Source organism: Rhinopithecus roxellana, chromosome 3 (assembly GCF_007565055.1).
Source record: "Rhinopithecus roxellana isolate Shanxi Qingling chromosome 3, ASM756505v1, whole genome shotgun sequence".
NCBI classification, from domain to species: domain Eukaryota; kingdom Metazoa; phylum Chordata; class Mammalia; order Primates; family Cercopithecidae; genus Rhinopithecus; species Rhinopithecus roxellana.
The window spans coordinates 163990029-164010188 of record NC_044551.1 but is presented as its reverse complement, the minus strand read 5'-3'; the positions used below and the strand labels follow the sequence as shown (position 1 = coordinate 164010188).

The 20160-nt window shown below is 38.9% G+C and overlaps 1 protein-coding gene across 1 annotated transcript in view; it reads left to right on the top strand.

The window, feature by feature from the left end:
• MCC (MCC regulator of WNT signaling pathway) overlaps positions 1 to 20160 on the top strand; it is a 486531-nt gene that overhangs the window by 106022 nt on the left and 360349 nt on the right. Inside the window, exon 2 of the mRNA XM_030928032.1 lies at positions 8909 to 9153. Within this exon, the coding sequence (XP_030783892.1) occupies positions 8909 to 9153 (245 nt within the window). The remainder of the gene's footprint in view (positions 1 to 8908; positions 9154 to 20160) is intronic.

Here is a 20160-nt window from a genome sequence, read left to right as displayed (position 1 = left end):
AGCATTAAGCACTGAAGAGAAAGCAAGAAATGTGTCTTTGGGATTATGTGTTATGAATGTCTTTGCAGAAAAGAAAATGAGGACATAGGGACTACTCTCTATGTAGGAAATTAGACCTACCCTCTCTAGAAACATAGCCAAAGCATGAGCAGCTCAGACACTGCTGGTGGGACTATAAATTTGATGTTTCTCGAAGGACGTTCAGAAAACTGTATTGAGAGATTGGACCTTTTAACAATAAGTAATTCCACTCCTAGAAAATCATACCAGGTTTAAAATAATCAGATGCTGTCTAGTCTGTAAGGATGAACAAAAGTTCCAAAATGACATTTTGGATCATCTAATTTGATTAACTCCAAGGGTCATGTCCTATAAATGCTTATTGATATGAATGACATTATTTTAAACATTTTCCCCTCCAACTATAGGCTCAGACCAAACTTGTTTTGAAACAGCTTTATATATATGTTAGATTTTTAAATTAAGAGACATTTTAAATATTGAAAGTTAGAGTATGTAATTAACACATACGTAGCATACCCAGATTGCAGAGAAGTTATTATATTTGTCCACAGCTTTTAAAAACAACATTACAAATGCATGTCAAGCCCCCTTTGTGCCTTTCCCTAATCCTGTTCTTCTCCCTTTCTCACCTCTTTATAGTTGAGATTTATGCTTCTTGACCTTGTTTTTATTACTTGCCTATGTGTAAATCTATACCAGTTTATAGCATTGTTTTATATATTTTTAAACTTTAGATTAATACTGTCATATTGTTTATGTTCTTCTTCAACTTTATGTCTTTACTCACTACTGGTTTTGAGATTTTTTTATGATGATACATTGTAGATGCATTTCTTTCAAACCTCCATTCTATTGTATTTCATTTTGTGATGCCACTTCAATTTATATATGTGTGTATTTTCTGTTGATAGGCATCTGGACTAGTTATTTAACATCTCTGTTCCTCAATTTCCTCACGTATAAAGTGGAGATAATAATGGTACCAACCTCATGGGGTGGTGGTGAGCATTAAATTAATTAATATATATAAAGCACTAGCTCAAGCCCTGGCATACAATAAACATTCAGTGTGTATTAGCTATTATTATAAATATGACTATTAATATTATTGTTAACCTCTTCCCAATTCTTTGCTGTTACAGATTTTGTGCATGTCTCCTCTATTTATGCATAAATTTCTTGAGCACATGTAACTAAAATTTGAATTTCTGGTTGAAGGGTATGCTTGAATCTATTTTTTTTTTTTAGATGTTGCTGAAGTCCTCTCTTAAAGAGGTGGTATCAGCTTTTCTTCCACCGATACCATGTGAAAGTTTCTGTTTCCTTGTCAGCACTTGGTATTGTAAGACTAACGTTTTTGGCAATCCATCACATATTATAATGGCATCCAATTTCTAAAATTTACGTTTTCCTTATGCTTAGTGAGGTTAGGAATCTTTTTATATCTTCATTGGCCATTCAGGTTTTCTTTTCTGTTGACTGTTCACATCATTTGCCCATTTTTCTTACTTTTTCTTTATTTTTAAAGACGGAGTCTCACTTTGTTGCCCAGGCTGGAGTGCAGTTGCTATTCACAGGCAATTGTAACTCACTGTGGCCTTGAACTCCTGGCCTCAAGGCATCCTCCCTTCTCATTCTCCCAAGTAGCTGGGATTACAGGCACATGCCACAATGCCTAGCATTGCCCATTTTTCTATTGGGTTGTTATCTTTTCCTTATTGCATTGTGGAATTCTTTATCTAAATACAATCTTTGTCATATCTCAAATTACATTAATAATCTATTTGGTTTTTTAAAATTTGAAAACATTACTTTAATAAAAACTATTCACGCATATGGGAAACAACAAAATAAAATGGTACAGAAGAGTTTGTGACAAAACACAACCCTCCTGCCCTACCTCCCTCTCCACACCCATGCCCACTCCCCAGAGGCACAGTCTTGGTACCGTTTGTGCTTCTAGTTCTCCTGATCATTTCTTCCATAACATGGAAAAATATGCTAATACTTCTGTATCCTGATTACCAGCTTTTTTTTTTTTTCCAGAGACAAGGTCTCGCTGTGTCATCTAGGCTGAAGTGCAGTAGTACAATCATAGCTCACTGCAGCCTCCAAACTCCTGGACTCAAGTGACCTTCCTGCCTTAGCCATCCAAGTAGCTGGGACTTCAGGTGTGCATCACCATGCCTGGCTAATTTTTTCAATTTTTTTTGGTAAAGATTGATGTCTCGGTTTGTTGCCCAAGCTAGTTTCGAACTCCTAGCTTCAAGTGATCCTCCTGCCTTGGCCTTCAAAAGTGCCGGGATTACAGGCATGAGCCACTATGCCTGACCCTGATTACCAACTTTGGACAATATCTCTTTTTCCATGCTAGGAAAAGGAAGCACAGCCACTTCTCATTCTCACAATTCATCACACTGGCTGGTTATAAACCTAGAACCTTCAGTGTTTCAGTACCACCCAGCAGCTCCCCTGCTGCATATTCTAGGCAAGGGTTTCTAGTGCCTGTATCATCCGTCATCATGCTCCCATCTCTTTTGTGTCTCTCTGAAATTTGTTGAAATTTCCTATATTTAATAACCTCTTCTCCTTTTTTCTTAAATATGGTTTTGTTTGCTTATATGCTTATTGTTTTGTACTTCACCCTAATTATTTCATAAGAAGCAATAACGAAAGAAAGGCAAATGCATTTATTCCGTTCAACAGCTGTACACAGAAATTACCAGCTATAGCCCAGCCATCTGTTACTTTTTATGACCTAATTGTAATTTTTCACACTTTGAATATCTGTAGAACTGAAATTAGAGACTTCTAAATTACATTTTTGTGTGACTCAAATTAGCTGTTATTATTTATAATAGTATATATTTATATTATTATTTATACTGTTATTTATATGATTATTATTATTTATAATAATAGCTAATACACACTGAAATAAGTTTTTAGATGTTTTTGCAGTCTTTTATGAGCAACTATTTCTGGACTACCTACTAGGTCCGGGGGTCTCTGTTAGTTGAGAATTTTGAACAAAAGCATGTAACCTATTACTTAAACTGCCTCTGTATAGCCCTCATTCCAACGGGGTTTGGGATTTATTATCATTGTGGAGAAGAATAGTGTTTTTCTCTGCCCCTGAGCCTGAGAGACCAAAGCTTATCTTTCCCATTATACATCCCCAAGGTTAGGCTGTGAATTTACTTGAATGACAAATAGTTTTATTGAATTTTCACTTCATACTCAATTTCTTTATAAGTTAAAGGAAGAATAGCCAAGAGAGAGAAAAAAAGACTTTTATATATAGAAAATAATAGCTGTGCATTGTGAAACCATGCAGTTTTGAGTGAGAAGCATCAATCTTCTGAAATGACTGAAGTCATTTTAGTTCTGCTGTCTGGTGATTGGTGTTAGACTCTAAGAGCTAAATATTGCCTGACTTGGCCAGTTCCTCTGATACAAACTGAGGTCTGTTTCCTTCTCATGTTATGATGATATCATCTGAAGATAAGATATATATGCATGAATATGAATATGAAACACCTTTTAAATCACTTGTAACAGTAATGACTTAGAGGAAAAAATGTTCAGTACAATTTTGTGTAATTCACCAGATATTCACTGTGGTTATTGCTAGGTAAAGGGATTGCATGTAATCTGTATTTTCTTCCTGCTTGTCTACATTTTCTACAATGAATGTGTGTTTTCTGAAATAATATACAAAAGTTTTATTTTTTTTTTTTCAAGGCAGGACACTTACATGATGTTGTTGCTACTGAGATAGTTCTATGCTGGACTAACTTAGTTTTGGACAGTCTCAATTTAGTATCTCTTCCTCTGAAAAACTTTCCTTGCCTAGGGCAGAGAAATGTCCTGCTGTTCTGTCACTAAGGCTACGGGGTTATTAGTGTTTTTTGGAGGCCATTGGTCATTCATACTTACTGAGCATCCCGTGTGCCGCATTCTGTGGGAAAATACAAAGACAGGTATATGTGTGAAAATATCCAAAGTGAGGACCCTCTTTAAAAGAAAGATCATTTTCAACTTCTGAGAGTTTATGTATCAATCCATCAAAACAAATGTGATGGGGTCTGCTGTGCATGGGGTGGTGTGCTAGGTGCTGCACACATCTCAAAGGGGATTGATGTGGCACCAATACTGGCTGCCAGGAGCTCATGGTCATATTGGGAAGATAAGGATTGAATATGTGAAAACAATTTTTAAAAAGAGAGAGAGAAAGAAATCAAAGTACGATCCAAAAGCTGTCACAAAACTGTAAATAATCACCAAATGACTGGTGCAGGTACTAAATGTTATCAGAAGGAAGAGACCACCATGGGCCTGAGCAGACTACCAGGACTGCATGGAAGTGGAAGGTACTGAGTTGAAATTGGAAGCTAGAAGGCATCTTTAGGCCTGTGTGTTCAGAATCCTAGAATTTTATTTCTGCCATGTTCTTTGGTCAAAGCCAGTCTCAAGGCCAGCCCAGATTCAAGGGCAGGGAAATAGCCTCCACCTATTGATGGGAGGAATGGCAAAGGCATGCTATAAAGAGGTATAGTCACATGGAACTGTATGTCATTGAAGGCCATTTGTAACAACATGGCAAGGTGGCTTATGGAAATACCGTGTAATTCAAGTTCTCCAGACTTAGCTCTTGATATAAAGGAGAGCTTTTATAATTTTCTTCCTCTGCTGTAACTTTGTTTTCTCATCTTGTTGATAACAAAATGTAACTTTATATTCTCATTCATATGTAACATAGAAGGATAACACATATATAGATGAATGTAATTTTCTGGTTTGATATAAAAGCGTTGTTACTTCATGACCTTTAATAATCAAGCTGCTAATGTTAGTTCTGTCCCTAATTGTTTTCTCATGCCAAAATGTACCTGTTATTAACCTCCAAGATGCTAGATGATAGCATGGAAAGGGTAAGAGCTCTAGAATCAGACCAGTTTGGTTTAGATTCCAGGCTGTGCCACATATTGTCTCTGTGACTCTTTCAGCTGTCATATCGTAATCTGTAAAATGGGGACATGTTAGTCTATTCTTGTGTAGCTGTAAAGAAATACCTGAGGCTGGGTAATTTATAAGAAAAAAATGTTTATTTTGGCTCACTGTTCTGCAAGCTGTATAGGAAGTGTGATGTTGGCATCTGCTTCTGGTGAAGGCCTCAAGAAGCTTCCAATCATGGCGGAAGGCAAAGGGGAACCAGCATGTCACATAGCAAGAGAGGGAACAAGGTCGGGGAGGAGGTGTCAGGCCTCTTTAAACAACCAGCTCATGTGTGAACTAACAGGGAGAGAACTCACTCATCATCAAGTAGATGGTGCTAAATCATTGATGAGGGATTAACCCCCATGACCCAAACACTTCCTACCAGGCCCACCTCCAACATTGTAGATTACATTTCAACATGGAATTTGGAGAGGATGAACATCCAAACCATATCAGGGGATAATTGTAATTCCCCTGCAGGCTTGTTAGTTATTATTGTTAATTTTGTATTTCTATACTAAAAGAATTTAGCTTGAATTTAGTTTTGAAAAACTAGTACTTCTATTTAAAACTTACAATTTGACTTAATTTGGCAGAGTGCAATGTATTTTGGCTTTGATCTTTTATATCAGCCTCTCAACAGCCTACACGTTTAAAATTAAAATTCAGTGTTACACATTCTATTCTGAGTTGGTATTTCTAGACCACAGTTACTTCTTTGCAGCTGTTCCTTGTAGAATGTGGCTTCTCAAGCCTGGACAGAGCTGAGTTTCTCACCAGGGTGCCCAATATATGTAAGTGGGCTGCCAGCAGGGAGGAAGGGTGGGCCTCTGTGGACAGATTGTACCACTTAGTGAGGTAGTCAGTTCCGTTCAGTATTCTTTTCCCCTGAGCAGATCACAATTCATTATTAAAGCCCTAATCATGCAACTAGGGTATTATGAAAGATCTATGATCAACAATTATAAAACAATCATAATAATGGCTACTGTTTATTGAGTACTTAGTATATGCCAGAAACTATGTTAAGTGCTTTCTATGTATTATCTCATTTATTTTCAGAGCAACCCTATGAGGTAGGTACCACTACTATCCCCATTTTAAAACCTACAATGACATATCAATTTATGAAAGTAGTATAATACACTGTGAAAAATGAAAATACACAGACAGGAAAAATGAATACACCATATTTTTTCCAATCAGAGAATATTAATGTTAACATTACATGAACTTCTGGAATTTAGAAAACCTCTTTATTTCTTGCTAAGCCTAAATTTAAGGCTATTTTCTAAATGTCTAAGAAAGAAATTCTTATTTTAGAAAGTATAATCTGAACCCTGAACTCAGAGTAAAAGCAGGATCATTTCTTTCTGTTTGTATTCCTACTTTAGCAATCCTAATCATCTCTAACTCTTGGATGAATCTGGCTGAACATCAGGTAGGTCTTATACAGAGAAGGGCAAAAAGATAAGCATATGAAAACATTACTTTAAAAACCAAACAAACATTTTTACAGTGTATTGATTAGCTACTGCTGGGAGAAAAATCACAAAATCTGAGCTTAAGAATGAACTTTAATTTGCATGAACAATAAGAACTTACTCTTGATCACACATTTTGGGGTCAGCTGGAATGACTTCTTAAGCTATGAGTCTTCAGGTAGACTGGGGTGGCTTATTTTGAGGCCCAGGCTAGATACAGGGGTAATGGCTACCATGTATGTTTTTCTCATAATGATGACTAAAGCAAAAGGGGACAAGCTCAACAGTATAGGCACTTGTCCAGTAATATCCGAAGGGCCAAAGCAAGTTAGATGTGAAGCCTGATGTTAAGGGATGGGAAAGGACACACCTACCATGAATGTCCTTGGCCCTGAGACCAAGGCAAGGATATACATGTATAACACTGCTGTGTCATAATGAAAGGTTAGGACTAATATTAATAATTTAACCTCCCACACCCACTTCCATGTATATATTTATTCCTATCGTCATCCATCTACTTTACAAATATATGTGTGTATATATATGTATGTGTATATGTGTGTGTGTGTATACACAGATGCAGAGGCATATATAGATATATGATATACATATGGACACAGACACACATGTACACAGAAGATAAAACATGTAGCTATGTGTAAAAGTTCTTTATAAAACATGAAAATGGGATAGCATATGGAAGCAGGGTGATGAGTCTGTTACATTTATTGAAAAACACCATAAAGAGCAAGTATAAAAGCATTTTGGGGACAAGACTAACCTAAATTTGATGATAACTCGGACCCTGGAAACTTGGGGAAGGGGACAAGGGCAAAGGTAGGAGAGGGGCGTGCCGGGCACAGAATTAGGGGTAAGGAGGAGTGAATGAGAAGATATTAAAAATGCCCACAATTTTGTGAGCCTAGGGAATTTGAGAGAGACCATAGAGACATTGACCGGGAAACAGAATTTGTGAAGGGTGACTTGAAGAGTGGTCTTAGCATGGTTAAGTCAGCAAACATCAAACTGGTTATGTTCTCCAGATAACTGAACTTTGGTAGTATGTTGAGACAGGCACACTAATTAGCTTTGTTTGTGACCATGAACAAATTTCTAATGTATCTTCCAGCACTTAAATTCTACAGTCCTTTGACCTTTGTTGAGACCTGCAGTTGGAGGAATATGAACAAAATAGTTGCTAAAGGAGGTTAGGTAGAGAGAAAAGAATAAGACTTGTATGTCAGGGATCAAACTGATGTCCTCCACATAAATGTTCTTGATCAGCATAGGGTTATTGTTCTTGTTATTCTTTTTGAAATTTTTTTTTATTTTTCTTTTTTAACATTGGAGACTCTATAGGCTGTATACACTTCTCTAGTCCAGCCACAGACCCCACCAAGCCCTCTTATCTTAGATCTACCCACTTCACACATTCACATTAAATCTAGTCCTGGAAGACACTGAGATTTTCATCCCTGCCCTTAGTCTTAGGGCTTACTGATTGCTTCTGGGAAGGTGGAAAACACTCAAAAGCAGGAAAAACCAAAGGTAGCTAAGCATTGAACCATGAAAGTCAAGATTAAATGATGTTTTAAACAAGTACTAAAGTTACCAGATTGGTCCAGAAAGCTGAAAATCAAGCTTGTTAAAATCTCTGTTGGTTCTTTTATAACTTGACTAGATTTTGGACTCTGCCAAGAATAGAAATAATGTCTGTTATACGTTCTGAAGCTTTATCTTACAGTGAGATTACAATGCTACACTCTTCAGGTGTAAAGAAAGAACTTTACAATCCTCAATTTCAAAACAAAGAAAGGGAGAGAAGGGTGTGGAAACAGGAAGAAAAAGAGAACAAAGGATTAAAAGTTGCCTCACCATTCCAAATAATAGAGTTTTTGTTTAGAATAACCCAGATGAAACATGTTTTCTTTCATACACTTACCACTTACCACTTTTCTAGAAGCAATGAGAAAGTTGAAAATACATCTAGTATGTGAATAAGAAATACTTTTTTTTTTTGAGATGGAGTCTCACTTTGTCACCCAGGCTGGAGTGCAGTGGCGCGATCTCGGCTCACTGCAAGCTCCGCCTCCCGGGTTCACGCCATTCTCCTGCCTCAGCCTCCCGAGTAGCTGGAACTACAGGCACCTGCTACCTCGCCCGGCTCATTTTTTTGTATTTTTAGTAGAGACGGGGTTTCACTGTGTTAGCCAGGATGGTCTCGATCTCCTGACCTTGTGATCTGCCAGCCTCGGCCTCCCAACGTGCTGGGATTACAGGCATGAGCCACCATGCCTGGCTCGAGAAATACCTTTTTTCTCTTTTTTTCATTAACCAGTTTTTCTAGCTTAAATGTCACTCATAACACATTTTCTTCTATTCAACCCCTTCTGCAGAAATGACTTGCTAATGGTTTGTCGCCAGTTGAATATGGAAGAGTCTGTGGCTGAGATCATGACCCAGTTGGGAGCAGATGAAAATGGGAAGATTTCCTTTCAGGATTTCACAAGATGCCGCATGCAGCTCGTTCGAGAAATTAGGAAGGAGGAAGTAGATCTTTCTGCAAAGTCAGACAACTCCTGTACAAAGAATCTGAGGGATAGAATTGCTTCCTGGCCCACGAGCAGTGACAACAGTTTGGGTAGGTATAACCAGGTGGCAGTTTTATGGCACTCCACTGGCCTTGCCTGTGATCTCTCTAAATGAGAGTAGCCTCCCGAACCTGGGGCCAGCTCATACTGAGGCTGTCTTCCTGGCCACACTTTCCCTGGGGGAGTGCTCGCTGTTTCCCCCAGTTCTGTCTGATGGCTTCACACTTCCCGGCTCACTGCTTTCTTTATTTTGCTTTTTCCATTTCCCAAGTTTAATAATGCATTCAAGTAGCTATTATGGAAGAAGGGCAAATGCATAAGACAGTAACTGCATCAGCAGACCTCAGAAACTCTTTGGGGAAGAAGTTTCAAGGTTACATGCAGAGGCTTTTAAAAGCAATTTTTTAAATTTAATGTTAAAATTGTTTTCTATAAAGATAGTTTTTCTGTTCATAAGTTTATATTTGTTACTGGTGCAAGATAAGCAGTCACAAAGAAAGTTCTTAATACTTTGATAATTATTGAAATTGGGTGATGGGAACATGGGGTTTCTTGTATTTATTTTTGAATACTCAGTTATACATATTTTTTAGTATATTCGAGATTTTACATAATAAAAAGTTAAAAAGGAAAGAAAGGAGACATCTTAAAGGGTAGCCTTAACAAAGAGACAGAAGATAGTATCTGAATTTTCAGGTTTTTTTTTTTTTTTCCTTGAAAATGTGTCTTTGATCTCTGTTTCTCTGCTAGGTAGATCTAGTGGCAAGAAGTAAAGTATCATACTAGTTGTCCATCATTTATTTTATGTATTTTTTATATATATATGTATTTTATATATATATATATGTATACACACACACACACACACAAGCATGAATAATTGTGTAGTGCCACATACACACACATCTTTAAACAATGCTTCTGGCAGTGAAATCATTTGCGCCATTGTTATTGAGTAATGGAAACAATAAAAATGTCCACATATACTCCATGCCTTACTACCTTCATAGATTCTACTTTAGCAGCAAATCAGATGTCTGGTAATGCATATGCTCTTAACATAATATGTAGAAATAATATTTAAATAACAACTTTCCAAGTATTCAAGTAACATATGTTCATTATAGAAAAAACACGGGGAAAAAAGGCAAGCAGAAGAAAATAAAAGTCACCCTAATCCTACCACCTGGAAATAATAACTACTGCCCACATTTGATATACTTACTTCTGGAATCTCTTCCTCTCTCTCTCCCTCTGTCTCTCATCATGCGTGTGATTTGTGTTTTACTAATTTTTTCACGTATCTTCTGTATATTTTCTATCTTGCAGTTCTTTTGCATTTTCTTCAAGCTTTTAAATGGTATTTGAAAGCATGATTTGTAAGTTTGCATGACACAAAATAGACACTCAGTAAATATTTATTAAATGATGAAATGAAGGAATTTTTTCTGCTAAGCTGTATTTTCAGATTTTTCTGCCAAGAACATGGATTTCTTCTATAAACACATAAGTGTACACACATACATATTTGAAGGGTTAAGTACATTGTGGAACACCCCAACCAATAATTGCATACTATATAGTATTAAAATGATGTATAAATGTGTATCAAAATATGTATACAGAAGGAAATTTTTTTGTGAAAAAAAATTGTTTGTGAATGTGTAGTAGATATTTATAAAAATCCTAAAAGAAACTGGTTTGAAGATCAACGAGACAGAAAGTTAACAAGGATATCCAGGAATTGAACTCATCTCTGCACGAAGCGGACCTAATAGACATCTATAGAACTCTCCACCCCAAATCAACAGAATATACATTCTTCTCAGCACCACATCGCACTTATTCCAAAATTGACCACATAATTGGAAGTAAAGCACTCCTCAGCAAATGGAAAAGAACAGAAATTAGAACAAACTGTCTCTCAGACCACAGTGCAATCAAACTAGAACTCAGGACTAAGAAACTCAATCAAAACCGCTCAACTACATGGAAACTGAACAACCTGCTCCTGAATGACTACTGGGTACATAACGAAATGAAGGCAGAAATAAAGATGTTCTTTGAAACCAATGAGAACAAAGATACAACATACCAGAATCTCTGGGACACATTTAAAGCAGTGTGTAGAGGGAAATTTATAGCACTAAATGCCCACAAGAGAAAGCAGGAAAGATCTAAAATTGACACTCTAACATCACAATGAAAAGAACTAGAGAGGCAAGAGCAAACACATTCAAAAGCTAGCAGAAGGCAAGAAATAACTAAGATCAGAGCAGAACTGAAGGAGATAGAGACACAGAAAACCCTCCAAAAAATCAATGAATCCAGGAGTTGGTTTTTTGAAAAGATCAACAAAATTGACAGACCGCTAGCAAGACTAATAAAGAAGAAAAGAGAGAGGAATCAAATAGACGCAATAAAAAATGATAAAGGGTATATCACCACCGACCCCACAGAAATACAAACAACCATCAGAGAATACTATAAACGCCTTTACGCAAATCAACTAGAAAATCTAGAAGAAATGGATAATTTCCTGGACACTTACACTCTCCCAAGACTAAATCAGGAAGAAGTTGAATCCCTGAATAGACCAATAGCAGGCTATGAAATTGAGGCAACAATTAATAGCCTACCCACCAAAAAAAGTCCAGAACCAGATGGATTCACAGCTGAATTCTACCAGAGGTACAAGGAGGAGCTGGTACCATTCCTTCTGAAACTATTCCAATCAATAGAAAAAGAGGGAATCCTCCCTAACTCATTTTATGAGGCCAACATCATCCTGATACCAAAGCCTGGCAGAGACACAACAAAAAAAGAGAATTTTAGACCAATATCCCTGATGAACATCGATGCAAAAATTCTCAATAAAATACTGGCAAACCGGATTCAGCAGCACATCAAAAACTTATCCACCATGATCAAGTGGGCTTCATCCCTGGGATGCAAGGCTGGTTCAACATTCGCAAATCAATAAACGTAATCCAGCATATAAACAGAACCAAAGACAAGAACCACATGATTATCTCAATAGATGCAGAAAAGGCTTTTGACAAAATTCAACAGCCCTTCATGCTAAAAACGCTCAATAAATTCGGTATTGATGGAACGTACCTCAAAATAATAAGAGCTATTTATGACAAACCCACAGCTAATATCATTCTGAATGGGCAAAAACTGGAAAAATTCCCTTTGAAAACTGGCACAAGACAGGGATGCCCTCTCTCACCACTCCTATTCAACATAGTGTTGGAAGTTCTGGCTAGGGCAATCAGGCAAGAGAAAGAAATAAAGGGTATCCAGTTAGGAAAAGAAGAAGTCAAATTGTCCCTGTTTGCAGATGACATGATTGTATATTTAGAAAACCCCATTGTCTCAGCCCAAAATCTCCTTAAGCTGATAAGCAACTTCAGCAAAGTTTCAGGATACAAAATTAATGTGCAAAAATCAAAAGCATTCTTATACACCAGCAACAGACAAGCAGAGAGCCAAATCAGGAATGAACTTCCATTCACAATTGCTTCAAAGAGAATAAAATACCTAGGAATCCAGCTTACAAGGGATGTAAAGGACCTCTTTAAGGAGAACTACAAACCACTGCTCAGTGAAATCAAAGAGGACACAAACAAATGGAAGAACATACCATGCTCATGGATAGGAAGAATCAATATCGTGAAAATGGCCATACTGCCCAAGGTTATTTATAGATTCAATGCCATCCCCATCAAGCTACCAATGAGTTTCTTCACAGAATTGGAAAAAACTGCTTTAAAGTTCATATGGAACCAAAAAAGAGCCCGCATTGCCAAGACAATCCTAAGTCAAAAGGACAAAGCTTGAGGCGTCACGCTACCTGACTTCAAACTATACTACAAGGCTACAGTAACCAAAACAGCATGGTACTGGTACCAAAACAGAGATATAGACCAATGGAACAGAACAGAGTCCTCAGAAATAATACCACACATCTACAACCATCTGATCTTTGACAAACCTGAGAGAAACAAGAAATGGGGAAAGGATTCCCTATTTAATAAATGGTGCTGGGAAAATTGGCTAGCCATAAGTAGAAAGCTGAAACTGGATCCTTTCCTTACCCCTTATACGAAGATTAATTCAAGATGGATTAGAGACTTCAATGTTAGACCTAATACCATAAAAACCCTAGAAGAAAATCTAGGTAGTACCATTCAGGACATAGGCATGGGCAAGGACTTCATGTCTAAAACACCAAAAGCAATGGCAGCAAAAGCCAAAATTGACAAATGGGATCTCATTAAACTAAAGAGCTTTTGCACAGCAAAAGAAACTACCATCAGAGTGAACAGGCAACCTACAGAATGGGAGAAAATTTTTGCAACCTACTCATCTGACAAAGGGCTAATATCCAGAATCTACAAAGAACTCAAACAAATATACAAGAAAAAAAAAAACAACCCCATCAAAAAGTGGGCAAAGGATATGAACAGACATTTCTCAAAAGAAGACATTCATACAGCCAACAGACACATGAAAAAATGCTCATCATCACTGGCCATCAGAGAAATGCAAATCAAAACCACAATGAGATACCATCTCACACCAGTTAGAATGGCAATCATTAAAAAATCAGGAAATAACAGTTGTTGGAGAGGATGTGGAGAAATAGGAACACTTTTACACTGTTGGTGGGATTGTAAACTAGTTCAACCATTATGGAAAACAGTATGGCAATTCCTCAAGGATCTAGAACTAGATGTACCATATGACCCAGCCATCCCACTACTGGGTATATACCCAAAGGATTATAAATTAGTCTACTACAAAGACACATGCACACGTATGTTTATTGCGGCACTATTCACAATAGCAAAGACTTGGAATCAACCCAAATGTCCATCTGTGACAGACTGGATTAAGAAAATGTGGCACATATACACCATGGAATACTATGCAGCCATAAAAAAGGATGAGTTTGCGTCCTTTGTAGGGACATGGATGCAGCTGGAAACCGTCATTCTTAGCAAACTATCACAAGAAGAGAAAACCAAACACCGCATGTTCTCACTCATAGGTGGGAACTGAACAATGAGATCACTTGGACTCGGGAAGGGGAGCATCACACACTGGAGCCTATCATGGAGAGGGGGGAGGAGGGAGGGATTGCACTGGGGAGTTATACATTATATAAATGATGAATTGATGGGTGCTGACGAGTTGATGGGTGCAGCACACCAACATGTCATAAGTATACATATGTAACAAACCTGCACGTTATGCACATGTATCCTAGAACTTAAAGTATAATAAAAAAAAAAAAAAAAAAAAGAAACTGGTTTGAAAGAATTGCTGCACACATCTAATTGGTTTGACTAGCTTGGAAGACTGTCCTGACCAGAGAAAGAATTGAAAAACAATACCCTTTCATCCTTTTAGATAACCTTATACCCTTGGGAAAAGAAGTGGTAACTGACAGGAGGTGATTCATAAAATGTGTCCTGAACTGAGGAAGTGCTAGTGGCTATGAAACCTCCTACCACTTTCTCCTGGTAGTTAAGAGTTCAGAGTCAGACTATTTGAGAATCCTGTTTCGTCGCTTACTGTCTACATGACACTAGACAAATTAGTTAACCTCTCTGTGTCTCAGTTTCCGCAAGTGTAAAATCGGGGCACTTATTGTTATTTGGGGGAATAAAGGAGTTAATATATGTGTAAAGTCCATAAAGCAATGCCCAGCATGTAATCAGTAAATGCATGTTAAACTAATATTGTTATTATTATTACCACCCAGTTTTAAGTCCTGGGGATTTGGAAAACAACTCCCTATTCAGTCTAATGTAAATCAAATACACCTAAAAATTGACACTAATTACACCGGGCACCATGGCTTACACCTTTAATCCCAGCACTTTAGGAGGCTGAGGCGGGAGGATCACTTGAGGTCAAGAGTTTGAAACTAGCCTGGGCAACATACAAAAAACTTAAAAGTTAGCCAGGTGCAGTGATGCATGCCTGTTGTCCTAGCTACTTACAAGGCTGATATGGAGGGGTTACTTGAGCCCAAGAGTTAGAGGTTGCAGTGAGCTATGATTACACCACTGCACTCCAGCCTGGGTCATAGAGCAAGACCCTATATCCAAAAAAAAAAGACAGTAACTAAACAAACATATAGATATATATATTCAATTAGTCCTACTCTTTTCTATACTATTAATCTCTCCTCTCCTTCTGACTCTATTTAGGTAAACTCCAGGATCTCCCTTCTGGGAGTAGAGGGAAGCCCTCTCTTGACTTTGTGTTCCCCTTAGTACTGCCCTATTTCTCTGACCCTTCCTTCAGTGTACTCTTACCATCTTCAGTCCTCACCACTCCGCTGGCCCTACTCTTGCTGCCTCCATGTTGGCCAATCCAAAGATTCCTTTTCTGCCTACATCTAAATCTTTGGAATCTGACCCAGCTGACCACTCCTTCATGCTAGCTATACTTTATTCTCTTCGACTTCTTGACACCATGTTCTCCTGTTTACCGTTTTAGCTTGCCTTTCTCAGCCTATACTACTTCCAAATTTTGAGGTGCCTTGGGGTTACATTCTGTCCTTAGATGATTTCATGTGGTCCCATGTGTTTGTTTGTTTGTTTATTTATTTATTTATTTATTTATTTGAGTCAGGATCTCACTCTGTCACCCAGGCTGGAGGTCAGTGGTGCAATCATGGCTCACTACAGCCTCAACCTCCTGGGCTCAAGTGATCCTCCTGCCTCAGTCTCCCAAGTAGCTGGAGCTACAGGCATACGCCACCAGGCCCAGCTAATATTTTGTATCTTTTTGTGGAGATGGAGTTTCGCTGTGTTGTCCAGGACGGTCTCAACTCTTGGACTCAAGCCATCTTCCTGCCTCAGCCTCCCAAAGTGCTGAGATCACAGGCAGGCGCCACCATGCCGAGCTTGGTCCTATGGTTTTAAATACTAGTTTTGTACCAGTAACTCCCAAATATAATTACATATATATATATCCCCGCCCTTTCCTGTGATCTCCAGAATCAGGTTAAATTGACATGTATTCCTAGATATCTTACAGACTTCCACCCTTAACGCAGTGAAAAAGAACTTCTGATTCTGTCCCCTACTTTTTCTCCCAGGCTTATTAGTCTCCCAGGTAACCTTTACCTAGGAAATATCTGCATTTAGTAAATATCTACATCTAGGAAATATTTCTGTGCATCTGTTTGCTCAAGCTGGCAAGTCCCATTGTCTCACATGCCAAAGTATAGCCAGAATCTGCCCACTTCCTTTACTCTCCTGCTATCACGTATCCAAATCACCATCATATCTTGCCTTGCCTACTAAAATAACCTTTAACTGGCCTGCCTGAGCCCTCCCTTGGCTCCTGACATTTTATTTTCTACCCTGTAGTCAGAATTATCTTTTAAAGTTATAAAATCATGCTTAGTTCAATCCCATGTCTAAAACATTCTGTGGCTTCCGAATTATCTTAAAGTCCAAATTCCTTACTACAGTGTAGTGCATACCACCCACTCTGAATTGATCTCATCTTGCTCCCCTGACTTAGCATGTTTACCACAGTCACAGTGGCCTTCCTGCTTTTCCTCTCATTTAGCAAACTCAGCCAGTCTCCTGGCCTTTACCAAGCACATAACCAGGCTTAAATATTTCCTCTTCAGAGAGGCCTTTCCAAGCTCAAGCAGCCTCTCCTCCTTTCCTCATTCACATGCCCTTACTGCTTCATACCACTTACCCTTATCTGACATGAGTTATGTACCTACTTGAATATTTACTTATCTATCTTTCCCCATACAAATAAATTTCCACCAGAGTACTAATGATCTTGATTGTCATGTTTACTGCTATACTCCAGCACTTAGAACCGTGCCTGGCACAGGGAAGATGCTCAGTGCATGTTTGTTGAATGAATGAATTAATGAATGAATGAGCAACGCACTGTCATGCTTCTTTAGGGACACAGGGAAGTGGAGTGCACAGTTTCAGACACTAAATAACTTATAATGTCATTGTAGAGGCATAAGCACATGACAAATTAAGTGGCAATAAGCTTTAAAGTAGAGTTAACAAAACTTTGGAAGCCATTGAATAGTACAGAAGATATGGTCTGCTCTATAAGAGGAGCTAAGAAATACTGTGAACAGGAGTTTCAGGAAATGGTTACCTGTGACTGTAGGACGGAGAGAAGTAGAAAGAATGTTGTGCTGTTGTGAGAAAAGCCTAAGAAAAACTTAGGTTTAATAGTTAAGTGCCAGAAAAAGTTTATTGTCAGCCTTGACATTTCACAGCACATCTACAACAGGGAGATGAGTTGGCAGAAAAAGAAGACTTGTCAAAACATTACATGCTCAACTTGGAAGAGGAATTTCGGTAGATTCATTTCTCCCAAGTGTTTTCTGCAGAACACTGATTTAAAGAGATGGTTATAAATATTATGTGAAGAAAGAATTTCTTTGTTAAGTACATGTGAAAACTTTGGGTTAAACTAGATTATAGTTTTCTTTACTGCAAGACATCTCGGAGCCTTTAATATGCTATTGTTTCTTGAGATTCTCCAGAAGAATAAAATATAAGCATTTTCCACACTTAATTAACTATACACTTTCACTCACAAAGCTTCTCTTAGGCCATGCATTCTCTGCTCAAAAGTTCTTTGGGTGAAAATTAAGGCACCTGAACAACCAGGTCATAACAGATTTTTATACTGGCTTTAAGCCATCCCAGAAACAACATTTTAAAATTTTTATGTGTTTTAGCCTTCAGCTATACAATTTAATATTTATAGCTATAATAATATAAATGTTTTAAAATTACTAATATTTATTAGCATGAGACAATTTGCTAGGCACTTTACTTGTATTATAATGCTAGAAAGATAGATCCCAATTTCACCACTGAGTTGCCATGGAACTTAGGCTACGTTCCTGATTATTCTGAGCTTTAAGTTTTTTATCTCTAAAGATAGAACAGTAACACAAACATTATAGGGAAGTTGGAAAGATTTAGTGAGATATTACATGTAAAGTTCCTACACAGAGCTTATATCACAGTAAGTTTTCAATATATAATAGTGTTGTTATCATTATCATCTCTAATCCTTGCAGCTACTTTCCTCATCTAGAATAGAATCCTCCTTCTATACAGAAGGAAACTGAGGCTGTAAGCCACAGAGCAAGTAAGGAGTAGAGAACACTCAGTCTATTGAAAGAGATGATTGAGTCTCTTGCAACTTTAACTTAGAAAACTGACGTGGGGGGGGGCGGAGCAAGATGGCCGAATAGGAACAACTCCAGTCTCCAACTCCCAGCGCGAGCGACACAGAAGACCGGTGATTTCTGCATTTTCAACTGAGGTACTGGGGTCATCTCACTAGGGAGTGCCGGACAATCGGTGCTGGTCAGCTGCTGCAGCCTGACCAGCGAGAGCTGAAGCAGGGCGAGGCATCGCCTCACCTGGAAGCGCAAGGGGGAAGGGGATCCGTTTTCCTAGCCAGGGGAACTGAGACACACAACACCTGGAAAATCGGGTAACTCCCACCCCAATACTGCGCTGTAAGCATACAGGCATTCCAGGAGAATATATCCCACACCTGGCCGGGAGGGTCCCACGCCCACGAAGCCTCCCTCACTGCTAACACAGCAGTCTGCCGCGATCTATCCGCAAGGCAGCAGCGAGGCTGGGGGAGGGGCGCCCGCCATTGCTGAGGCTTAAGTAGGTAAACAAAGCCGCTGGGAAGCTCGAACTGGGTGGAGCTCACAGCAGCTCAAGGAAGCCTGCCTGTCTCTGTAGTCTCCACCTCTGGGGACAGCGCACAGTTGAAGACCAACAGGGGAAGTAGCGGGAGCCGGTGCAGACGCGAACGACTCTGTCTGACAGCTTTGGGGAGAGCCGCGGATCTCCCAACGCGGAGGTTGAGATCTGAGAACGGACAGACTGCCTGCTCAGGTGTGTCCCTGACCCCTGAGTAGCCTAGCTGGGAGAAATCCCCCACTAGGGGCAGTCTGACACCCCACACCTCACAGGGTGGAGTACACCCCTGAGAGGACACTTCCAAAGGAAGAATCAGACAGGTACACTCGCTGTTCAGCAATATTCTATCTTCGGCAACCTCTGCTGCTGATACCCAGGCAAACAGGGTCTGGAGTGGACCTCAAGCAATCTCCAACAGACTAACAGACAGTCCTTCTGACTGTCAGAAGGAAAACTATCAAACAGGAAGGACACCTATACCAAAACCCCATCAGTTCGTCACCACCATCAAAGACCAGAGACAGATAAAACCACAAAGATGGGGAAGAAGCAGGGCAGAAAAGCTGGAAATTCAAAAAATAAGAGCGCATCTCCCCCTGCAAAGGAGCGCAGCCCATCACCAGCAACGGATCAAAGCTGGTCAGAGAATGACTTGGACGAGAGGAGAGAAGAAGGCTTCAGTCCATCAAACTTATCAGAGCTAAAGGAGGAATTACGTACCCAGCGCAAAGAAACTAAAAATCTTGAAAAAAGAGTGGAAGAATTGACAGCTAGACTCATTAATGCAGAGAAGATCATAAACGAAATGACAGAGATGAAAACCATGACACGAGAAATACGTGACAAATGCACAAGCTTCAGTAACCGACTCGATCAACTGGAAGAAAGAGTATCAGCGATTGAAGATCAAATGAATGAAATGAAGCGAGAAGAGAAACCAAAAGAAAAAAGAAGAAAAAGAAATGAGCAAAGCCTGCAAGAAGTATGGGATTACGTAAAAAGACCAAATCTACGTCTGATTGGGGTGCCTGAAAGTGAGGGGGAAAATGGAACCAAGTTGGAAAACACTCTTCAGGATATCATCCAGGAGAACTTCCCCAACCTAGTAGGGCAGGCCAACATTCAAATTCAGGAAATACAGAGAACGCCACAAAGATACTCCTCCAGAAGAGCAACTCCAAGACACATAATTGCCAGATTCACCAAAGTTGAAATGAAGGAAAAAATCTTAAGGGCAGCCAGAGAGAAAGGTCGGGTCACCCACAAAGGGAAGCCCATCAGACTAACAGCAGATCTCTCGGC